The sequence below is a fragment of the Apodemus sylvaticus genome, chromosome 1 (genome assembly GCF_947179515.1).
Source record: "Apodemus sylvaticus chromosome 1, mApoSyl1.1, whole genome shotgun sequence".
Classification (NCBI taxonomy): Eukaryota; Metazoa; Chordata; class Mammalia; order Rodentia; family Muridae; genus Apodemus; species Apodemus sylvaticus.
The window spans coordinates 99990216-100015962 of NC_067472.1; the positions used below are offsets into that span (position 1 = coordinate 99990216).

The 25747-nt window shown below is 38.0% G+C and overlaps 1 protein-coding gene and 1 pseudogene across 1 annotated transcript; both read left to right on the forward strand.

Moving 5' to 3' along the window:
• Positions 1-7093: 7093 nt before the first annotated feature.
• On the forward strand, positions 7094-8029 carry LOC127680297 (olfactory receptor 2AG1-like). Its single transcript, XM_052175804.1, has one exon. The coding sequence runs from the start codon at positions 7094-7096 to the stop codon at positions 8027-8029; it is 936 nt and encodes a 311-aa protein (XP_052031764.1).
• Positions 8030-24812: 16783 nt separating this feature from the next.
• On the forward strand, positions 24813-25747 carry LOC127682560 (olfactory receptor 2AG1-like; annotated as a pseudogene).

Genomic DNA, 25747 nt, shown 5'->3' on the forward strand with positions numbered 1-25747 from the left:
CATGTTCATAGCAGCCTTATTTATAATAGCCAGAAGCTGGAAAGAACCCAGATGCTCCTCAAAGGAGGAATGGATACAAAAAATGTGGTATATTAACACAATGGAATACTACTCAGCAATTAGAAACAATGAATTCACAAAACTTTTAGGCAAATGGTTTGATCAGGAAAATATCATCCTAACTGAGGTAACCCAATCACAAAAGAATACACATGGAATGCAATCTCTGATAAGTGGATATTAATTAGCCCAGAAGCTCTGAATACCCAAGCCACAAATCACATACCAAATGATGCCCATGAAGAAGTATGGAGTAGGTCCTGATCCTGGAAAGGATTGATCTAGTATTGGAGGGGAATATAAGGACAGAGAATAAGGAGGGAGGTGATTAGAGAATGAGTGGAGAGAAGAAGGTTTATGGGACATATGGGGAGGGGAGATGCGGGAAAGGGGAAATCATTTCAAATGTAAACAAAGAATATAGAAAATAAAAGTATTTAAAAAAGAAAAAAAGACAAAAAAGAAAATAAAAATCACAATGAAATAAAAATAGTCACAAAGGGCTTAAAAATAAATAAAAGGGGGGGAACATAGTTAAACAGAAAATCCTCACCTGTGAAAACTGGGATGGCAGAGAAGTACCTAAATAAATGTTGAACATCCTTAGTCACCAGGGAAATGCAAATCAAAACAACCATGAATTTCTACCTCACACTAGTCAGAATAGCTAAGATCAAAACCTCAGGTGACAGCAGATACTGTCAAGGATGTGGAGAAAGAGGGAAACTTCACCATTGGTGGTGGGATTTCAAGCTGTTACAACAAATCTGGCAATCTGTCTCGCATTCCTCAAAAAAATTGGACATAAGACTACCTGAGGACTCAGCTGTACTACTCCTGGGCATATACTCAGAAAACTATTCCAACTTGTAATAAGGACACCATGTTCCACTATGTTCATAGTGGCTATATAACATCCAAAATTAGATGTAAGCCAGATGTCCCTCAACAGAGGAATGGATACAGAATATGTGGTACATTTACACAAACATCCAATACATATACACATACACATACACATACATACACATACATACACATACATATGCATATACATATCATATCATATACATATACATGTACATATACATCATATACATCATATACATCATATACATCATATACATCATATACATCATATACACATACACATACACATGCACATACACATACACATAACATACACATATAGACATATGAAAAAGAAAAAGAAAGTTATTCTCCAGAGAATCCCAGGAGTGAGCCCTTGAGGCTGGAACAAAATACTGCCTTTTTTCATATGTTACAAGTTCACACTGTCAGCCATTCACTATAGAAACAATTTAGGATCTGCGAGAGATTAAAAAATAGGAAGTTGAAATGAAAAACACAACTTGCCACGCTGAAATACTTTTAAGGAAATGTACTGTGATTGCTTCAGAAAGACTTATTTGGGAATGGTAATATCTTGTGCTCTGCCTCTCATATTGCAGCTATATCAAACAAGTTGATCTTATTACAGATACCTAAATAGGATTTTAAAGAAAAAAGCATAGCTAGTAGAAAGGATGAAAGTAAATAGTAGAGTAATAAGGGCTACTACTGTAGAAGATTCCTAAAACATACATGTATGTATACATAAACATATAAAAATAAAAGGTTAAATTCACTATCTAATGGAGACAATGACTTTTCAGACAATGTAGACTATTAAAGATACCAGCTCCAGGTATATATTAACTCTTTTGTAGTCGATGATTGATGGGGCTCACAAACATTACAGGTTATTGTTAATGCTATTGGTAACCTTGCAGAACTTAAGAATTAGACCGTTACTAAAGACACCGCATATTTGAATGATAGAGCAAGGAGATATCAAAATTATATATATCTGAGAGTTTCATACCTACTCGTTGGCTTGCAAAGTTCTGAAGGTTACTGTGAATTCTATAGTGATACACATAGTAAAGGCTTTGTGTCTGGCTTTAAGTGCAATGTATAGCAAAGCCACTATTTCTTGCTTTGAGGAAAATATATTAACAAAATCATTGCTATGTTTGGGTCAATCAGTAGAGGCTGAGAAATTGTTTTGAGACTGCTTGAACCTTGAGGAAGTGATGCCTCTGAAAAATCTGCACTTGGTGCTACATGAAAACATGCAGCTGTACCAACCTTAGTCCTACAACCCTCTTGGCAAACTCGAAGTTCTTACTTTTGATTATGTTTAGTCATGGTCAAAAGGACCTTGATTTGTGTGGGTTTTCTGTTCTCATAGGCAGCAAGGATAAGATAACTTTGGTAGGTAGAACCTTTCCCAGCCCCAGCTAACTTTTATGTTTGAATAAAGTAACTGGGATGAACAAGTTGGGTGTCAGTCTTTTCTACGAAGGCTGAACCCCTCTGTTCATTCAGAAAATGAAGGCCTAGAATCTTGATAAACCTCTATCTCTCTACTATGTCACTTATTACTGACATCAATCAATAAATTATACTAAGGGAGAAAAGTCACCATTAGTTTTATCAAAACATTAGCTCTGTAAACTATAATAACATGCCTGGCATGGTGTCCCTACTGGTTCAGTAGTGGCAAAAATTCTATGGGAGTATCCAACAATTTATAGTTGGATTTAAGGCCTACTCCACATCATGGAAATATGACTGGCATGGTTTATAAGGCTATAAATATAATACCAGGTATATCATAGGCTATATGGAAAAATCTACAGCTAATATTCAACTAAATGGAGATAACTTTAACTCAACTCCTAAAGACTTACTTTTAAACCCATAAACAAGCATATCTTTCAGCCTCCTAAGAGAAACTTCTTGCAACAGATGGCAATTAATATAGAAACTCATAATAGGTCAATGTGCACAAATAAGAGATTCTAGAGTTCTCAGTCACAAATTATACATCTATATTTCATTCTTTCTTCCAATACCCAGGAATCATCTCAGAAGAAGGAGCTGAAGATAAGGCAGAGCAAATGAAAGTGCAAGCAGAGGAGAGTGGGGATAAAGAAAGCTGTCATTCAGAAGTAATATGGCCATTGCACTCATGAACTTAGTAGCTGCAGAAGATCCAGCTAGCAAAAATTTCAACATAGATGATGTAAAAGCTCATGAGGCCTTTGATGCTAAGCTATTGACATTTGATTGCCCCTAAAAGGTAGGAGAATTAATTTTCTTTGGGAATGTGTCAACTGGTAAGCAGTTCATTCTTCATTCACTGACCAAACCCCCATGTGCATGTGGACAACAATAATCAGACTCAATGGGTTATTATAAAAAACAAGATGTGACTAGGTTAGGAGCCAGATTTGGGGGATGTACTTCTGAAGAGGTGGTGAGAAGAAGCAGAGAGTAGAGTTGATCATATTTCATGTTTGCATGTATGAAATTTTAAAATCATAAATGAAAAACATTTCTAAGGGCCCTAGCACATTTGGGGGTGTTAGAAAAACTTTTACCTTTTGTGTTTATTACATGATTGTATTTATTGAAACATATGAAGCTGTGAACTAAGAGTATGCTAATTTTTACTGTATTTAACTAACAGAAAACAAAACAGAAATGGTAATACTAATAATGAATGATTATAATGCTTTTATGCTCTGCTTCTATGTCTCAGAAAATATTATAGTGAACTCTTATTCTGTGTAATCATTTTTATGACATTATACTTTTATTTTTATTAGATATATTATTTATTTACATTTCAAATGATTTACCCTTTCCTGGCTCCCCCACCCCCAAATTCCTGTAAACCATCTCCTGCAGCCTATTCCCCAATCAGCTCTCTCTTGCTTCCCTGTCCTGGTATTTCCCTACACTGATGCATAGAGCCTTTCCAGGACTAGGGGCCTCTCCTCCCTTTGATGTCTAACAAGGCCACTCTATGCTGCCTCTGGAGCCATGGGTAACACCATGTGTATTATCTGGTTGATGTTTTTGTCCCTGGGAGTTCTGGGAGTGATGGACGGCTGATATCATTGTTCTTCCTATGGTTCTGCAAACCCCTTAAGCTCCTTGGGTCTTTTCTCTAGGTCTCCCATTGAGAGCCCTGTGATCAGTTCAACAGCTGGCTGGGAGTGTTCCCCTCTGTATTTGTCATGCACTAGCAGAGCCTCCCAGGTGACAGCTATATCTGGCTCCAGTCAGCAAGCACTTGCAGCCATCAATAATAGTGTCTGGGTTTTGTAATTGTACATGGGATGAATCCATAGGTGGGGTAGTCTCTGGATGATCTTTCCCTCAGACTCTGCTCTACATTTTGTCTCATTCACATAATTAAAAACAATAAATCTTTAAGATTATAAATGTAAATATGTTTGGATTTCATGAGTTAAATGTGAGTATTATTAAATCTGTTTTGAGCTCAGCATAGTTCCTTATACATCATATATCCAATAGACATTACTTTTCTTCTGGCAGTCTTTGGAGATATTCTCTTTCCTTTTTATTTAATTTCATTCAGTGATGACAGATCATCTGTGCCCCAAAAGTCTATATGAGCAGTTTTATTTCCTCAACATTTTAAACCCATCTCTTCCTTATCTATTTCCGCCACTGATAGACAATTGTCAACCTAGTATGTTTACATAAGCAACAACCTATATTTAATTTATGGGAACATTTAAAAGGTGTCAATTAATATTGATCCTTTACTACTCTAGTATTATGTGGACTAATTTTTAATTCCCCACCTAATACTTGGAAAATGGAGCTCTCATTTTTTTTAAGCCACTACCAATGTTAACAAGACATAAAGAGACACAGAAGCTGTCCAAAGTCTCCAGATGTCAATGGAAAGAGACTCTCATATCTAGAGACTCCACATGGAATAACAATAGGGTGTTGAAAATCATCCATGGAGGACCATAATAATGGAAGTAGAGTTCAAAAGAATGTGAGAAAGTAGCCTTTTTTTTTCTCAGCTGGAGTCCTGACCAAGCGGATATAAATATAAGTCTATTCACTTAGAAATGAAAACACCGACTGCTGGTGTTTCCTTAAAGTTACAAAGAAATTTAGAAAAAATAGTTATTGTGTGCCTATAGTCCCAGCACATAGGAAGATAAAGAAGTTGGATCCTTTATTCAGAGAAAGGCCTCAGAGCTTATTTAGTTACAGAAGAACTTCTGAAAGGAAAACCAAGAAACATGCCCAAGAGGATTCATTAACTTTTATTTTCCTAGACCAGTGCTTCCAAGGGGGTGTTTTTCTTCTGGGATTTAAGCCCCTCTGAGAATATTCGCAAGTGAAAAAGAAGAAGAAAAGGTCCTGGGCTCAGAAGACAAACAGAATCTCAAAAACCACTAGCTTATTCTGCCCCACTTATATTTCGGCAAGACTCAATGTCATCCTTTGGTCATCTCTCTTAATTTCAAATTTCTATATGCTACTTTGATCTGTGTTTCCAGAAAGCATTAAGAGTAAAGAAATATAAGAATCTGTACCCAAAGGCAGTCCAATAATTTACACAAATAGACATTCCCTAAATTCAACCTGTTATGTGAAAGCAATTTCTACAATTTCTCAGACTTAAAAACAGGAAAAGCATCTTGCTCCATACTGCATCGCTCAAAGATGCTTAGCAGCCTGACTGAACCCACTGCTACATTTAGTGTACATCTGCAGATCAGAAGAAAGACTGGGACAGCCCTGACAGCTGATGTTGGATGGACTTGGACATACTTCACTAACAGCAAAACGAATTGAGTGCTGCCAAGGACAGCTACCTCCTCTGTCTTCAAGCTGTCTAAGTGCAGCTGGGGTGGTCAAGCAGGAGGCTTCTCAACAGGTAAGATAGGAATTTCATTTCTATTTTATTGAAATGTATATCCTATAAGTGTGGCTAATCAAAACACAGATTCCAACGCCAAACCTAAGACCTTGAGATACTTTGTCAGATTTGCTAGATCTTTTAGTTCAATTGCTCCTCCATACCTTTTAAATGTTACGGTACTGATAATCTCCAGAGAAGCCAATGTAGGCTAATGAAATGTTCATTAATAAACATGTGTCAAGACACAGGTGAATGATCCCTACAAGGACACCTGACTTCCACATCTTTAATTTCATGCTCTGATTTGGCTTTAGTGGTGCTGTTGCATGCAGATCATAGACCCCTGTAGATATGACACTACTGACTTTCTTGCATTCTCTATAAGATTAGGTACTGTGCACCAATAGGATTTTCAAAATAGAGAGATTGGCCTTCTCATTCCTGTCCCCACATAGTGCAATTACTCTCAACTTGCAGGAGGGATGTTGAAACATTGGCATTAAAGGCTGTATTTGGCTAGGATTACTGGACTATAGTACAACATAAAAAGCTATTTTTATTTGTTTTAACCATATCTTATGAGAAAAATAAACTAGTTTTCCATGGAAGGAACTTATTTGTTATATTTCTTTGTCTTTACAGCTATACAAAATCTTGATAAAAGCAAAGATGTTCAAATTATTTAAAAAAAGTTTAATTCTAACAGCAACATTTTCTTAAATATAGAACTGTATATTTTAGAGAATTGGTATTCTTTTCTGAGGATCAAGAAAAATGGGAGACAGAGCAAGAGGAATAGCAACATGAAAAATGTGATTTCCAATGTGATTACCCACAAACAGATATGGACTGATGTGATGTAGGAAATGAGCCTTAAGGACATGTACATATGAGCAACACTAAATAGACTAAGTATATATGTGTGTACTCATGTGTGTGTGTGTGTGTGTGTGTACTCACACATATGTGTAACAATTAATGAATTTAAGAGAGTATGGGACATAGAGTTCAGTGGAAAAAGAATGGGAGTAAATACTGTACTTATGTATGAAATTCTCAATAATATACACAAAAATTCAGAAAAAAAATATAAAAGAATGAGAAATTTGAAAATCAAGAAACAAAGCTATTGACTAATGTATAAATATAGGAAGCCATGTTGGGAATCCTAAGTGATTTCTAATGTTACAGAATTAGGCCCTATTGTAGCACAAGTTCACAGAGTCTGAACCATCTATTTCTAGGCAGGTAAGCAGACAACACAGAATGGAGCTCTGGAACTCAACCTTGGGAAGTGACTTCATCTTGGTGGGCATTCTGGATAGCAGTGGCTCTCCTGAACTGCTCTGTGCTGCAATCACAGCCCTGTACTTCTTAGCCCTGACCAGCAATGGACTGCTGCTCCTGGTCATCACCATGGATGCCCGGCTCCATGTGCCAATGTATCTCCTGCTTGGACAGCTCTCTCTCATGGACCTCCTCCTGACATCAGTTATCACTCCAAAGGCTGTTGTGGATTTTCTCCTTAAAGACAATACCATATCCTTTGGAGGCTGTGCCCTTCAGATGTTTCTAGAATTGGTACTGGGTAGTGCAGAGGACCTCCTTCTTGCCTTTATGGCCTATGACAGGTATGTGGCCATTTGTCAACCTCTAAACTATACAATATTAATGAGTCACAAAGTCTGCTGGCTCATGATAGCCGCCTCATGGATCCTGGCATCCCTCAGTGCTCTAGGATACAGCATCTACACCATGCAGTATTCCTTCTGCAAAAATCGTCAGATCAATCACCTGTTCTGTGAGATACCCCCATTGCTGAAGCTGGCCTGTGAAGACACTTCTACATATGAACTGATGGTTTATTTGATGGGGGTTATTGTGCTAATTCTTCCTCTTACTGCCATCCTGGCTTCCTATTCACTAATTCTGTTCACTGTGCTCAATATGCCCTCTAATGAGGGCAGGAAGAAAGCCCTTGTCACCTGTTCTTCCCACCTGACTGTGGTGGGGATGTGGTATGGGGGTGCTTCCTTCATGTATGTTCTACCTAGTCCCTTCCACAGCCCCAAACAAGACAATATCAGCTCAGTTTTCTACACAATTGTAACACCAGCTCTGAATCCCCTCATCTATAGCCTGAGGAATAAAGAGGTTACTGGGGCTTTGAAGAGAGTGCTAGGAAAACGGCTGTCACCATAGTCCAACCTCTAGGTATTTCTAGTAGTTACATTTCTAACAATTCTTTCAGAAAGTCAGAATTCTTGTGTGAATGAAACATTTCTGCTAAATCCTAGAGTAAGAAGTATGTCTTTCGGTAGAGAAGTATGGAATGCCAAGAAAGTATGCAGTTTTTTTGGAAATGATTTGTGAATTTTTTTCAGGAAAAACTGGAGATTCTGATGATTTGTCATATATGGACATAAAGACCAGGTTCATGACAAGGTGGTAAACATGGCATTTTGATGTTCTAAAGTGATTATACATTGGAAATTGGAAATTTTTGTAGATAACAAAGTATAATGGTAATAAGTGAGAATTAGACTATATATCAAGTATATGATTCACATATAAATCAAGGAAGATTTTTGAGTTTTGTTTAATGTTTTAGTATAAATAAATTAGTTACAGTTTTGTTATATGTTGAATTAGCATCAGTCTTCAGGATGATTTGACAGATGCATACATGGATTACAGTGTGTGTTTGTGTTTGTGTGTAACAACTTCCCTTTCTTCATTTTATTTTCAATTAAGGAAACTGCACTGAACCAAATATTTATACTTCTATCCTGTGACAATAATAAGTGCTTCTCCAATTTTTCAAGCATATCTTGAAATTTCTCAAAATTTCCCTAGGATCCATATTCAAAATAAGTGCATCTACCTTTAAAAATTTGCAATGTATACATGTGCAAAAGCATCATCTGGTTACTCATGAATATGTATAATTTCTGTAGTTTTGTATCCATAAATCCCTGGTTAGAAGTACCATCTTTGAGAAATGACAACAAACATTGCTATAGATGTGGTGTGAGGAACACCAAACAATAAGATGGAAATGTTAATCATTGTAGCCTCTATGGAAATAAATATAGATATTTCTCAATAATCTTGACATAGAACTAATATTTGACTAAGTTATGGCATTTCTGGGCATATACCTAATGGAATCTACATCATAAAATAAAGACTCTTGAAAATTTTTGTTCATTGTCACTTTATTCACAATAGAAAATGGAATCACTGTAGATGTCCATTAATGGATGAATGGATAATCAAAATTTAGAACATATATCCTATAGAATTTTGTTAAGTTAAAAAGAAAAATGAAATAATAAATATTGTAGCTAAATTGATGGAACTGTAAACAAAAATAATTATACCAAGTGAGGTAACACAGATACAGAAAAGCAAAAATCATATGTCCTGTCTTATCTGTGGATTCTAGCTCTAAATCCTCAGTTCATGCTTTTGATCTAGAGTATTTGTAGAACTAGGAAACTAGAAAGGGTGCATTGGGAGACAAACTGTAAGCAATGGGGCTTGACAGAGCATGGAGGAAAGGAGGTTTATGCTGAGAAGAGATAGGAAGATGGAGGTGTAGGAAAGTTGAAAGGTGCATAAAAATGTGGGATTCTAGCATCTTGTAATTCAGTGAAAAATAGAATTTATAAAAGTGTTTCGATGGACAAATATGTTGATATGGGAAGAATAGCAGAAATAAACAGGGTAACTTATTTTATTGCTAATTTAATATTCTGTACTAGAGAAAATAAAGTTACATTTATGAATATTGGATAATTATTTTATACTCATGTTTAACTCAAAGGAAGTCTTACAGCTAAATATTTATAACACTCAATAAAATTATTCTGAGTTGCTATCATAAAAACTGAATATAGAAAGTGCTTACCAGATGCTGGGGAAAGTTGATGGTGAGGAACAGGTTCAGGGAAGTATTGATCATTATAGATGTGTACAAAGTTGTAGTCAGGTAGCAGCAACAGCTTCTGATATGATGTTGCACAGTGTTGCATAATGTACAGTGCTTATTAGAACATAAATGTCAGGATTTTGAGGATTTGGGGAAAGAGCAACAGTTCTCCATTGTTGGTGGGATTGCAGGCTGGTAAAACCACTCTGGAAATCAGTTTGGCAATTTTTCAGAAAATTAGACATAGTACTACTTAAAGCCCCAGCTATACCACTCCTGGGCATATACCCAGAAGATTCTCCTAAATGTAATAAGGACACATGCTCCACTATGTTCATAGCTGCCTTATTTATAATAGTCAGAAGCTGGAAAGAATCCTGATGCCCTTCAACTAAGGAATGGACACAGAATTTGTGGTATATATACACAATGGAGTACTATTCATCTTTTAAAAACTATGAATTCATGAAATTCTTAGGCAAATGGATGGAACTAGAAAGTGTCATCCTGAGCGAGGTAACCCAGTCACAAAAGAACGCACATGGTATGCACTCACTGCCAAGTGGATATTAGCCCAAAAGCTAAAAATAAACAAGTTACAATTCACAGAACATAGGAAGCTCAGGAGGAAGGAGGACTGAAGTGAGGGTGCTTTGGTTCCTCTGAGAAAGGGAACAAAATACTCACAGGAGCAATAAAGGTGACAAAATGTGGAGCAGAGACTGAAGTAAAGGCCACCCAGAGACTGTACAACCTGGCAATTCATCCTATAAACACTCACCAAGCCCCTGTCACTATTATGGACAACAAGAAGTCCACAGCCTTACACATACAGAAGCAGATGCTAGCAGCCACCCATTAAACTGGGCGTGGGGTCCCCAATGGAGGAGTTGGAGGGATGCTGGGAAGAGCTGAAGGGGTCTACAGCCCCATGGTAATAACAATGATGTAGGCCACCCAGATACCTTAGGACTCCCAGGGACTAAACCATCCACCAAGGGGTGCATATGGTTCCAACCAAAAATGAGGCAGAGGAATGCCTTGTCAGGGGTGGGAGGAGAGGTCCTTGGTCAGGTGAAAGCTCAATAGATGCCTCAACAAAGGGAAATGGGGGGGGGGAGGGGGAGTCGGTCTGGTGGAAGGTCATAGACTTGGAGGCGGGGGTTGGGGGTTTTTTGAGGAGGAGGGAAACCGGGAAAGTTTTACCATTTGAAATGTAATGAAGATTATATTCAATAAAAATGTCAGGATTTTGAAAGTTTTCTCTATAAGTCAATAACAAATATTTGAGAGGAGAAGTATTTAATCTGATTTTAAGGTTATTCAGATGTATACTTGCATGAAAAATAAGAGGAAACAACACTGACACATACAATATTATGCATTTAATGGAGTAGAGAAAATAAGTAAAGATTTGTTTCTAAAACTAATAGAAGTCAGTGTTCTAGAAATAAACCAAGTTCATGTAGAATCCCAGAGATAATCCCTAGGTGCAGGTACTAGATGTTTCTTCATTTTGGATTCAGGCACTCATTTAATGGAGTGCTCAAGTAGAAATTTGCTTCATGGGATAGAGGCACACGGGGTGTTTTTCTCATTATAGACTTACAGGTACTGTAAGGTAGGCTGTGTGGTAGCCTTACAAAGCAATGGGACTCAGGTCTCTGAGAGAGCACAAGGGTTGGACTTCAGTATATTTTATCTTCCTGTTAACTTTTAATGTAGCCTTTCTGAATAAAGGTCTGAAAGCTATACATTCCCAATAATACAACCTTTATTTTAAAGCGTTGCTTAGGACTAAGACAACACCTATAAATACTTCCAACTGGATAGCTAGAATGTAATGATTATATCATTCACTTTAACAGTTCTAAGACAAACTGCCCTGAAAATCCTAAATTGTAGTGTATAACATCACTCATAAATTTGTAATGTAACTTCTTGTATTATCACTATTAGATAAGTAATGATATTTTATGCTTGTGTTTGTATGGGTTCATATTAATAAGTCACTGTCTTAGGTATGTAAATAATATTTATGCATAGGGTTATTAAATTGAGGTTAAAATCAACTGCATACCCTTTATATTAAAAGAAAATGTTTCTCTATAATGCTACACATTTTAAATTTAATTTTACATAAAATTATTACTGATGTTTTCATTATAACATTTAAATCTCTTAATTTAATTTGCATAATTTACAGTATCACTTATATATTTATATCTTTAATATTGAGGAAGCAAAAACTCCATTATAACTATAGTAATAATTTCTTTGTAATTTGTCATTTAAATTTTAACACTTATGATTGAAGTTTTTTAAACAAGGAAATATTTTAAGTTTTATATTTTATTTTAATGATATTTTATTCTTTTTTTTAAAATGAGTATATGGTGGTTAATGTTCATGGCCCATAGGGAGTGGTACTATTAGGAGTTGTGGTCTTTATTTATTTATTTATTTTTTTGCGGTATATTTTCTTTTTTTTTATTGATCTATTTTTATTTACATTTCAAATGATTTCCCCTTTTCTGGGTCCCCACTCCCCGCACAAGTCCCATAAGCCCTCTTCCCTCCCCCTCTTCCTCCATCTACCCCTTCCCACTTCCCTGTTCTGGAATTCCCCTATACTCTTGCACTGAGTCTTTCCAGAACCAGGGGCCACTTCTCCATTCTTTTTGGACATCATTTAATATGTGGATTATGTCTTGGGTATTCAAAGTTTCTAGGCTAATATCCACTTATCAGTGAGTGCATACCATGACTGATCTTTTGAGACTGGGTTACCTCACTTAGTATGATGTTCTCCAGCTCCATCCATTTGTCTAAGAATTTCATGAATTCATTGTTTCTAATGGCTGAATAGTACTCCATTGTGTAAATATACCACATTTTTGGTATCCATTCCTCCATTGAAGGACACCTGGCTTCTTTCCAGCTTCTGGCTACTACAAAGAGGGCTGCTATGAACATAGTGGAGCATGTGTCCTTATTGCATGCTGAAGAATCCTCTGGGTATATGCCCAGTAGTGGTATAACAGGGTCCTCAGGAAGTGTCATGCCCAGTTTTCTGAGGAACCGCCAGACTGATTTCCAAAGTGGTTGCACCATCTTGCAATCCCACCAGCAGTGGAGGAGTGTTCCTCTTTCTCCACATCCTCGCCAACACCTGCTGTCTCCTGAGTTTTTGACCTTAGCCATTCTGACTGGTGTGAGGTGAAATCTCAGGGTTGTTTTGATTTGCATTTCCCTAATGATTAATGGTGTTGAACATTTCTTAAGGTGTTTCGCAGCCCTCCGAAGTTCTTCAGGTGAAAATTCTTTGTTTAGCTCTGTACCCCAATTTTGAATGGAGTTATTTGATTCTCTGGGTTCTACCTTCTTGAGTTCTTTGTATATATTAGATATTAGCCCTCTGTCAGATTTAGGGTTCGTGAAGATCCTTTCCCAATCTGTGGGTTGACGTTTTGTCCTTTTGACAGTGTCTTTTGCCATACAGAAACTTTGTAGTTTTATGAGGTCCTATTTGTCAATTCTTGATCTTAGAGCATAAGCTATTGGTGTTATATTCAGGAACATTTCCCCTGTGCCCATGTCCTCAAGGGTCTTCCCCAGTTTCTTTTCTATTAGTTTCAGTGTGTCAAGTTTTATGTGAAGGTCCTTGATCCAGTTGGAGTTGAGCTTAGTAGAAGTATGTAAGAATGGATCGATTCGCATTCTTCTGCATGCTGACCTCCAATTGAACCAGCACCATTTGTTGAAAAGACTATCTTTTTCCACTGGATGATTTCAGCAACTTTGTCAAAGATCAAGTGACCATAGGTGTGTTGGTTCATTTCTGGGTCTTCAATCCTATTCCATTTGATCCGCTTGCCTGACATTGTACCAATACCATGCAGTTTTTATCACTATTGCTCTGTAGTAAAGTTTAAAGTCTGGGATACTGAATCCCCCTTAAGTTCTTTTACTGTTGAGAACAGTTTTAGCTATCCTGGGTTTTGTTATTCCAGATGAATTTGAGAATTTCTCTTTCGAGCTCTATGAAGAACTGGGTTGGGATTTTTATGGGGATAGCATTGAATTTGTAGATTGCCTTTGACAAGATGGCCATTTTAACTATATTAATCCTGCCAATCGATGAGCTTGGAAGATTTTTCCATTTTCTGAGATCTTCTTTGATTTCCTTCTTCAGAGATCTGAAGTTCTTGTCATATAGGTCTTTCACTTGTTTGGTTAGAGTCACCCCAAGATACTTTATGTTGTTTGTAGCTATTGTGAAGGGAGTCATTTCCATAATTTCTTTCTCAGTCTGCTTGTCCTTTGAATATATAAAGGATACTGATTTGCATGCATTGATTTTGTAGCCAGCCACTTTGCTGAAGTTGTTTATCAGCTGGGGAAGTTCTCTAGTAGAGTTTTTAGGATCACTTAAGTATACGATCATATCATCTGCAAATAGTGATAGTTGGATTTCTTCCTTCCCAATTTGTATCCCTTTGACTTCCTTGTGTTGTCTAATTGCTCTAGCTAGGAGTTCAAGAACTATATTGAAAAGATATGGAGAGAGGGGGCAGCCTTGTCTAGTCCCTGATTTTAGTGGGATTGCTTCAAGTTTCTCTCCATTTACTTTGATGTTGGCTACCGGTTTGATGTATATTGCTTTTACTATGTTTAGATATCGCCTTAAATACCTGTCCTTTCCAAGACTTTTAGCATGAAAGGATGCTGAATTTTGTCAAATGCTTTTTCAGCATCTAATGAAATGATCATGTGTTTTTTTTCTTTTAGTTTGTTTATGTAGTGGATAGCATTTATGGATTTCCTTATATTGAACCATCCCTGCATCACTGGGATGAACCCTACTTGATCATGGTGGATGATCATTTTGATGTGTTCTTGGATTCGGTTGGCAAGAATTTTATTGAGTATTTTTGCATCGATGTTCATAAGGGAAATTTGTCTGAAGTTCTCTCTCTTTGTTGGATCTTTGTGTGGTTTTGGTATCAGTGTAATAGTGGCTTCGAAGAAGGAGTTGGGTAGTGTTCCTTCTGTTTCTATTTGGGGGAAAAGTTTGAAGAGTATTGGTATTAAGTCTTCTTTGAAGGTCTGATAGAATTCTGCACTGTGTTTTTTTTTTTGGTCTGAAGGCTATCTATGATCCCTTCTATTTCTTTAGAGGTTATGGGTCTGTTTAGATGGCCTATTTGATCCTGGTTTAATTTTGGTAATTGGTATCTGTCTAAGAAAATGTCCATTTCCTCCAGATTCTCCAGTTGTGTTGAGTACAGGTTTTTGTAGTAGGATTTGAAGATTTTTTGAATTTCCTCGGTTTCTGTTGTAATATCTCCGTTTTCATTCCTAGTTTTGTTAATTTGGATACTTTCTCTGTGCCCGTTGGTTAGTCTGGCTAAGGGTTTATCTATCTTGTTGATTTTTTCAAAGAACCATCTTTTGGTTTTGTTGATTCTTTGTATGGTTCTCTTGGTTTCTACTTGATTGATTTCAGTCCTGAGTTTGATGATTTCCTGTCTTCTTCTCCTGGGTGAATAAGCTTCTTTTTGTTTCAGGGCTTTCAGTTGTTCTGTTAATCTTCTAGTGTATGCTCTCTCAAATTTCTTTTTGGAGTCACTCAAAGCTATGAGTTTTCCTCTTAGTTCTGCTTTCATTGTGTCCCATAGTGTATGTTGTCCCTTCATTTTCATTAAATTCTAAGAAATCTTTGATTTCTTTCTTTATTTCTTCCTTGACCAAGGTATCATTGAGTAGAGTATTGTTTAGTTTCCATGTGTATGTGGACTTTCTCTTGTTTTTATTGTTATTAAAGACCACTTTTACTCCATAGTGATCTGATAGGAGGCACAGGATTATTTCAATCTTCTTATATTTGTTGAGGTCTGTCTTATGACCAACTATATGATCGCTTTTGGAGAAGGTACCATGAGGTGCTAAGAAAAATGTATATGTTTTTGCTTTGGGATGAAAAGTTTTATATATATAGTTAACATATATATATATATATATTATATATATATTAACTCCAATTGGTCCAAAGCTTCAATTAGTTTCACTGTCTCCCTGTTTATTTTCTGTTTTCCTGATCGGTCCATTGGTGAGAGTGGAGGGTTGAAGTCACCCACAATTATTGTGTTAGGTACAGTGTGTGCTTTGAGCTTTAGTAAAGTTTATTTTATGAATGAGGGCACCCTTGTATTTGGGGCATAGATGTTCAGGATTGAGAGTTCTTCTTGTTGGATTTTTCCTTTGACCAGCAAGAAGTGACGTTCCATGTCTCTTTTGATGACATTAGGTTGAAAGTCAATTTTATCTGATATTAGAATGGCAACTCCAGATTGTTTCCTGGGACCATTTGCTTTTAGAATTGTCTTCCAGCCTTTTAATCCAGGGTACTTTTTGTCTTTGACACTGAGGTGTGTTTCCTGTATGCAGCATAATGTAGGGTTCTGTTTGCCCTACATTTGCTTCTGCCTCCTGTTTATGTAACCATTCTGTTACTCTATATCTTTTTATTGGGTAATTGAGTCCATTGATGTTAAGAGATATTAAGGAGTAGTGGTTATTGCTTCCCATCATTTTTTATTTTAATTTTATACATGTGTGGTTATCTTCTTTGGGTTTGATGAAAGAAGCTTAATATCCTGCTTTTCCAGGGTATAGTTTCCCTCGTTGTAATGGTGTTTTAAACAAGGAAATATTTTAAGTTTTATATTTTATTTTAATGATATTTTATTCTTAAATGATTATTTTCTGTGATTTATTTAGGAATAACTCTTGTGTTTTACATATTTTTGGTTTATTTTATAATTTATATTTATTTTTATAACTTTATTTATAAGTTTATAATTTAATCTAATGTGTAAATATGATGAAAGTGGAACTAGAAAGATTTCTCAGTGGTTAAGAACACCTGCCACAGCTTCCGGGCGGCCAGCGGGGAGAAGTCTGTGTGCTCCCGTGAATCCAGCAGGCCCCAACAGGAGCCTTCAGGTGCCTGCTTTGGGATCTGAATGGCCTGGGCCACAGCACTCAGTCTCCAGGAAGTTCAGGAGACCTGGTGTGCACCCAGAGGCAGTCTGGGAGCGCACAGCACAGCTTGCTCCTGTGGCATTGAGCTTAGTTTCCAGTCCTGAGGCCTCTGATGGTAGCCCTCAGACCTCTCCACTTCCGGATCCAGATCAGCCTGGGCAGCAACACCACATCTCCAGGTCCTGCAAGAGGCAAGAGCGGCTTCCGGGCGGCCAGCGGGGAGAAGTCAGTGTGCTCCACTGAATCCAGCAGGCCCCAGCAGGAGCCTTTGGGTGCCTGCTTTGGGATCTGAACAGTCTGGGCCACAGCACTTGGTCTCCAGGAAGTGCGGGAGACCTGGTGTGCTCCCAAAGGCAGTCTGGGAGCTAACAGCACAGATTGCTCCTGTGGCATGGAGCTTAGGTTCCAGTCCTGAGGCCTCTGGCAGGAGCCCTCAGATCTCTCCGCTTCCGGATCCAGATCAGCCTGGGCGGCAACACCACATCTCCAGGTCCTACAAGAGGCAAGAGGGGCTTCCGGGCAGCCAGCGGGGAGAAGTTGGTGTGCTCCAGTGAATCCAGCAGGCCCCAGCGGGAGCCTTCAGGTGTCTGCTTCAGGATCTGAACAGCCTGGGCAACAGCACCCTGTCTCCAGGCAGTGCAGGAGGTAAGCTGTGCACCAGAGGCCACCTGGGAAGGGGCAGCTTGCACTGGTGAGTCCAGCATTGACAAGACCAACTAACACCAGTGAGAACTAGATGGCAAAAGGCAAACGCAGGAACGTCACTAACAGAAATCAAGGCAATATGGCAACATCTGAACCCATTCTCCTTTACCAGCATGTCCTGGATACCCCATCAAACCAGTAAAACAAGATTTCGATTTAAAATCACTGGTCATGATGCTGGTACAGGAACACATGAAGGACATACTTAAAGAAATTCAGGAGAAAATGGATCAAAAGTTAGAAGCCCTTGCAAGGGAAACACAAAAATCATTGAAAGAAATCCAGGAGAATACAAAAGCCAATAATGAGAAAACGCAAAAAACACTTAAAGAAATACAGGAGAACTTTGGTCAACAGGCTGAGGTCATGAAAGAGGAAACACAAAAATCTCTTAAAGAATTACAGGAAAGCACAAACAAGCAAGTGAAGGAGCTAAGCAAAACCAGCCAGGATCTAAAATCAGAAGTAGAAACAACTAAGAAAACTCAAAGGGAGACAACTTTGGAGATAGAAAGCCTTGGGAAGAAATCAGGGGACATAGATGCAAATAACAACAGAATACAAGAGATAGAAGAAAGAATCTCAGATGCTGAAGATACCATAGAACATGGACTCAACAGTTAAAGAAAATGCAAAATGCAAAAAGCTTGTAACCCAAAATATCCAGGAAATCCAGGACACAATGAGAAGATCAAACCTAAGGATTATAGGCATAGATGAGAGTGAAGATTTACAACTTAAAGGGCCAGCAAATTTTTTCAACAAAATTATGGAAGAAAACTTCCCTAACCTAAAGAGAGAGATGCCCATGAATATACAAGAAGCCTACAGAACACCAAACAGACTGGACCAGAACAGAAATACTTCCTATCACATAATAATCAAAACACCAAATGTACTAAACAAAGAAAGAATATTAAAGGCAGTAAGAGAAAAAGGCCAAGTAACATATAAAGGAAGACCTATCAGAATCACAACAGACTTTTCACATGAGACTATGAAGGCTAGAAGATCCTGTGCAGATCTCATGCAGACTCTAAGAGAACACAAATGCCAGCCAAAACTACTATATCCAGCAGAATTCTCAATCACCGTAGATGGAGAAACTAAGATATTCCATGACAAAACCAAGTTTACCCACTGTCTATCCACAAACCCAGCCCTACAAAGGATAATAGGAGGAAAACACCAATACAAGGAGGGAAACTTCACCCTGGAAAAAGCAAGATAGTAGTAACCTTTCATCAAACCCAAAAGAAGTTAACCAGTCAAATTTTAAAAAAAAAGGTCAAAAATGACAGGAAGTAACAATCACTATTACTTAATATCTCTTAACATCAATGGACTTAATGCCCCAATAAAAAGACACAGACTAACTGACTGGATACGTAAACAGGACCCTACATTTTGCTGCTTACAGGAAACACACCTAAGGGTCAAAGACAAACACTACCTTAGAATAAAAGGCTGGAAGACAGTTTTACAAGCAAATGGTCTCAGGAAACAAGCTGGAGTAGCCATTTTAATATCAGATAAAATTGACTTTCAACCCAAAGTCATCAAAAGAGACTCTGAGGGACACTTCTTGCTGGTCAAAGGAAAAATACAACAAGAAGAACTCTCAATCCTGAACATCTATGCTCCAAATGCAAGGGCACCCTCTTTCTTTTTTTTTATTTTATTTTATTTTTTTATTCGATATAATTTATTTACATTTCAAATGATTTCCCCTTTTCTAGCCCCCCAACTCCCCGAAAGTCCCGTAAGCCCCCTTCCCTTCCCCTGTCCTCCCATCTACCCCTTCCCACTTCCCCATTCTGGTTTTGCTGAATACTGTTTCACTGAGTCTTTCCAGAACCAGGGGCCACTCCTCCTTTCTTCTTGTACCTCATTTGATGTGTGGATTATGTTTTGGGTATTCCAGTTTTCTAGGTTAATATCCACTTATTAGTGAGTGCATACCATGATTCACCTTTTGAGTCTCTTTCGTAAAAGAAACTTTATTAAAGCCCAAAGCACACATTGCACCTAACACAATAATTGTGGGTGACTTCAACACTGCACTTTCCTCAATGAACCGATCAGGAAAACAGAAACTAAACAGGGACACAATGAAACTAATTGAAGCTTTGGACCAATTATATTTAACAGATATATATAGAACATTCTATCCTAAAGCAAAAGAATATACCTTTTTCTCAGCACCTCATGGTACCTTCTCCAAAATCGACCATATAATTGGTCACAAGACAGACCTCAACAAATATAAGAAGACTGAACTAATTCCATGCCTCCTATCATATCACTATGGAGTAAAAGTGGTCTTCAATAGCAACAAAAACAACAGAAAACCCACATACATGTGGAAACTGAACAATATTCTACTCAATGATACCTTGGTCAAGGAAGAAATAAAGAAATTAAAGACTTTTTAGAACACAATGGAAATTAAGACACAATATACCCAAATCTATGGGACACAATGAAAGCAGTGATAAGAGGAAATCTCATAGCCCTGATTGCTTCCAAAAAGAAAATGGAGAGAGCATACATTACCAGTTTAATGACACACCTGAAAGCCCTGGAACAAAAAGAAGCTATTTCACCCAGGAGGAGTAGAAGGCAGGAAATCATCAAACTCAGGGCCGAAATCAATCAAGTAGAAACAAAGAGAATCATACAAAGAATCAACAAAACCAGGAGATGGTTCTTTGAGAAAATCAACAAGATAGATAAACCCTTATCCAGACTGACCAAAGGGCACAGAGAAAGTATCCAAATTAACAAACTTAGAAATGAAAAGGGAGATATAACAACGGAAACTGAGGAAATCCAAAAAAATCATCAGATCCTACAACAAGAGCCTGTACTCAACACAACTGGAGAATCTGGAGGAAATGGACTATTTCCTTGACAGATACCAAATACCAAAATTAAATCAGGACCAAATAGATCATCACTGGGCAAACAGTCCCATAATGCCTAAAGAAATAGAAGGACTCATAGAAAGTCTTCCAACCAAAAAAAGCACAGGACCAGATGGTTTCAGTGCAGAATTCTATCAGACATTCAAAGAAGAGTTAACACCAAGACTCTTCAAACTATTCCACAAAATAGAAACAGAAGGAACACTACCTAATTCCTTCTACGAAGCCACAATTACGCTGATACCAAAACCAAAATTCAGCATCCTTTCATGCTTAAAGTCTTGGAAAGAACAGAAATTGAAGGCCCATACCTAAACATAGTAAAAGCAATATAGAGCAAACCAGTAGCTAGCATCAAACTAAATGAAGAGAAACTTGAAGCAATCCCACTAAAATCAGAAGACTGCGAATTGATCCATCCTTGTCTGCTTGTCCTAAGCTCAACTCCAAATGGATCAAGGACCTACACATAAAGCCAGACACTCTTAAGCTAATACAAAAGAAACTGGGGAAGTCCCTTGAGGACATTGGTACAGGGGGAAAGTTTCTGAACAGATCACCAATAGTGTATGCTCTAAGATCAAGAACTGACAAATGGGACCCCATAAAATTACAAAGTTTCTATAAGGCAAAGGACACCATCAAAAGAACAAATTGGCAACCAACAAATTGGGAAAAGATCTTCACCAACCCTTCATCAGATAGAGGGCTAATATCCAATATATACAAAGAACTCAAGAATTTAGACCCCAGAAAACCAAATGACCCTATTAAAATTGGGGTACAGAGTTAAACAAAGAATTTTCACCTGAACAACTTCAGATGGCAGAGAAGCATCGTAAAAATGCTCAACTTCATTAGTCATTAGGGAAATGCAAATCAAAACAACCCTGAGATTTCACCTTACACCAGTCAGAATGGCTAAGATTAAAAATTTAGGAGACAGCTGGTGTTGGCAAGGATGTGGAGAAAGGAACACTCCACTGCTGGTGGGGTTGTAAATTGGTACAATCACTCTGGAAATCAGTCTGGCAGTTCCTCAGAAAACTGGGCACCTTACTTCCAGAAGATCCTGCTATACTACTCCTGGGCATATACCCATAGGATTCCCCAGCATGTAATAAGGATACATGCCCCACTATGTTCATAGCAGCCCTATTTATAATAGCCAGAAGCTGGAAAAAACCCAGGTATCCCTCAACAGAAGAATGGATGCAAAAAAAATGTGGTATATCTACACAATGGAGTACTATTCAGCCATTAGAAACAATGAATTAATGAAATTCTTAGGCAAATGGATGGAGCTGGAGAACATCATACTAAGTGAGGTAACCCAGTCTCAAAAGATCAATCATGGTATGCACTCACAAAAAAGTGGATATTAACCTAGAAAACTGGAATACCCAAAACATAATCCACACATCAATTGAGGTACAAGAAGAATGGAGGAGTGGCCCCTTGTTCTGGAAAGACTCCATATAGCAGTATAGGGCAAAACCAGAACAGAGCAGTGGGAAGGGGTAGGTGGGTGAACAGGAGGCGGGAAGGGGGGCCTATGTGACTTTCGGGGAATGGGGGGGGGCAGAAAAGGGGAAATCATTTAAAATGTAAATAAAAAATATATCAAAAAAAAAAAAAAGAATTCTAGCACTCAGGGCCTAGACAGAGGGAAAGAATAAAAGTAATGTCACCACATTTGCAAGGAGACTTCTTGTACAAGATGTCGAGAATACAGATACATTGAGTGAGGTCTGAAACCTTAGTAGAGACATAGCAGTGAACATCTTTTACTGTCTTTCAAGGCATACAGCTCCACATACAACCTGTATCAAAACAAAGCCTTCATATTTCCAAAACCAAAAGGGAAAGGCTCAAGATGACATCAAGTGTCCCACCTAATACTTGGAAAATGGAGCTCTCATTTTTTTAACCACTGCCAATGTTAACAAGACATAAAGAGACACAGAAGGTGTCCTAAGTCTCCAGATGCCAATGGAGAGAGACTCACATATCTAGAGACTCCACATGGAATAACAATAGGGATTTGAAAATCATCCATAGAGGACCATAATAATAGAAGTAGAGTTCAAAAGAATGTGAGAAAGTAGCCTTTTTTTTTTCTCAGCTGGAGAACTGACCATGCAGATATAAATATGTCTATTCACCTAGAAATGAAAACACTGACTGCTAGTGTTTCCTTAAGGTTACAAAGAAACCTGGAGAAGATAGTTATTGTGTGCCTATAGTGTCAGCACTGAGGACAAAGAAGTTGGGTCCTTTATTCAGAGAAAGGCCTCAGAGCTCATTTAGTTACAGAAGAACTTCTGAAAGAAAACCCAAGACTCATACCCAAGAGAATTCATTAACTTTTATTTTCCTCGACCAGTGCTTCCAAGGGGGTGCTTTTCTTCTGGGATATAAGCCCCCCTGAGAATATTCACAGGTGAAAAAAAAAGATGAAAAGGTCCTGGGCTCAGAAGATAAAATAGAATCTATAGAAAATGCTAGCTTAATATGCCCCCAGAAATAATTAGGTGAGACTCAATGGCATGCTTTTGACATGTCTCTTAATTTCAAATTTCTATATGCTACTTTGATCTGTGTTTCCAGAAAGCATTAAGAGTAAAGAAACATGAGCATCTGTACCCAAAGGCAGTCCAATAATTTACACAATAGACATTCCCTAAATTCAAGCTGCTATGTGAAAGCAATTTTTACAAATTCTCATGCTTGAAAAGAGGAAAAGCATCTCCCAAAGATGCTTAGCAGCCTAACTGAACCCACTGCTACATTTAGTGTACATCTGAAGATCAGAGGAAAGACTGGGACAGCCCTGAGAGCTCACGTTGGATGGACTTGAACATATTTCACTAATAGCAAAACTAATTGAGTGCTGCCAAGGACAGCTACCTTCTCTGTCTTCAAGCTATCTAAGTGTAGCTGCAGTGGTCAAGCAGGAGGCTTCACAACAGGTAAGATAGGAATTTCATTTCTATTTTATTGAAATGTATATCCTATAAGTGTGACTAATCAAAACACAGATTCCAACGCCAAACCTAAGATCTTGAGATACATTGTCAGATTTGCTAGATCTTTCGGTTCTATTGCCCTTCCATACCTTTTAAATGTTACAGTACTGATGATCCCCAGAGAAGCCAATGGCGACTAATGAAATGTTCATTAATATACATATTCCAAGACATGGGTGAATGATCCCTACAAGGACACTTGACTTTCACATCTTTAATTTTATGCTCTGAGTTGGCTTTAGTGGTGCTGTTGCCTGCAGATCACAGGCCCCTGTAGATATGACACAAATGATTTCTTGTATTCTCTATAAGATTAGGTACTGTGCACCAATAGGATTTCTCAAGATAGAGAGATTGGCCTTCTTATTCCTGTCCCCACATAGTGCAATTACTCTGGACTTGCAGGGGGTAAATTGGAACATTGGCATTAAAGTCTGTATTTGGCTAGGATTATTGGACTATAGCACAATATCAAAAAGCTATTTTTATTTGTTTTAATCATATCTTAGAAAAATGGACTAGTTTTCCATAGAAAGATGTTACTTGTTATATTTCTTGGTCTCTAGAGCTATAAAATAATTTGATAAAAACAAAGATGTTCAAATTAATTCCAAAATTTTCACTTTAATAGCAGCATTTCCTTAAATACAGAGCTGTATATTTTAGAGAATTGATATTCCTTTCTGAGGATAATGAAAAATGGTAAACTGAGCAATAGAAATAACTAACATGGAAAAAAAAATGTGATTTCCAATGTAATTACCCGCAAACAAATGTGGACTGATGTGAAGTAAATGAGCCTTAAGAACATGTACACATGTGTAACACTTAATAGACTGCACTCACATATGTTTCAATGACTGTATGTGTACTCACTGTAACAATAACAGTTAATGAATTTAAGAGTAGGGGACATGGAAGGAGTTCAGGGTAAAATTAATGGGAGTAAATAAAGTACTCATGAATGAAATTCTCAAAAATATATACAAAAATTCAAATAGAATTATAAAAAATGAGAAATTTGAAAATAAAGAAACAAAGCTATTGACTAGTGTAAAAATGTAGGAAGCCATGTTGGGATTTTTTTTTAATTTTTTTTGAGACAGGGTTTCTCTGTGTGTCCGGACTGTCATGGAACTCACTCTGTAGACCAGGCTGGCCTCAAACTCAGAAATCTGCCTGACTCTGCCTCCTAAGTGCTGGGATTAAAGGCATGTGCCACCACTGCCTGGTATGTTGGGAATCCTAATGGACCTCTAATGTCACAGAATTAGGTCCCATTGTAGCACAAGTTCACAGAGCCTGAGCCATTTATTTCTAGGCAGGTAAGCAGACAACACAGAATGGAGCTCTGGAACTCAACCTTGGGAAGTGACTTCATCTTGGTGGGCATTCTGGATAGCAGTGGCTCTCCTGAACTGCTCTGTGCTGCAATTACAGTCCTGTACTTCTTAGCCCTGACCAGCAATGGACTTCTGCTCCTGGTCATCACCATGGATGCCCGGCTCCACGTGCCCATGTATCTCCTGCTTGGACAGCTCTCTCTCATGGACCTCCTCCTGACATCAGACGTCACTCCGAAGGCTGTTGTGGATTTTCTCCTTAAAGACAATACCATATCCTTTGGAGGCTGTGCCCTTCAGATGTTTCTAGAACTGGCACTGGGTATTGCAGAGGACCTCCTTCTGGCCTTTATGGCCTATGACAGGTATGTGGCCATTTGTCAACCTCTAAACTATACAATTTATTGAGTCACAAAGTCTGCTGGCTCATGATAGCTGCCTCATGGATCCTGGCATCCCTCAGTTCACTAGGATATTGCATCTATGCCATGCAGTATTCCTTTTGCAAAAATTGTCATATCAATCACCTGTTCTGTGAGATACCCCCATTGCTGAAGCTGGCCTGTGCAGACACTTCTACATATGAACTGATGGTTTATTTGATGGGGGTTATTGTGCTAATTCTTCCTCTTACTGTCATCCTGGCTTCCTATTCACTAATTCTGTTCACTGTGCTCAATATGCCCTCTAATGAGGGCAGGAAGAAAGCCCTTGTCACCTGTTCTTCCCACCTGACTGTGGTTGGGATGTGGTATGGGGGTGCTTCCTTCATGTATGTTCTACCTAGTCCCTTCCACAACCCCAAACAAGACAATATCAGCTCAGTTTTCTACACAATTGTAACACCAGCTCTGAATCCCCTCATCTATAGCTTAAGGAATAAAGAGGTTACTGGAGCTTTGAAGAGAGTCTTGGGAAAATGGTTGTCACCATAG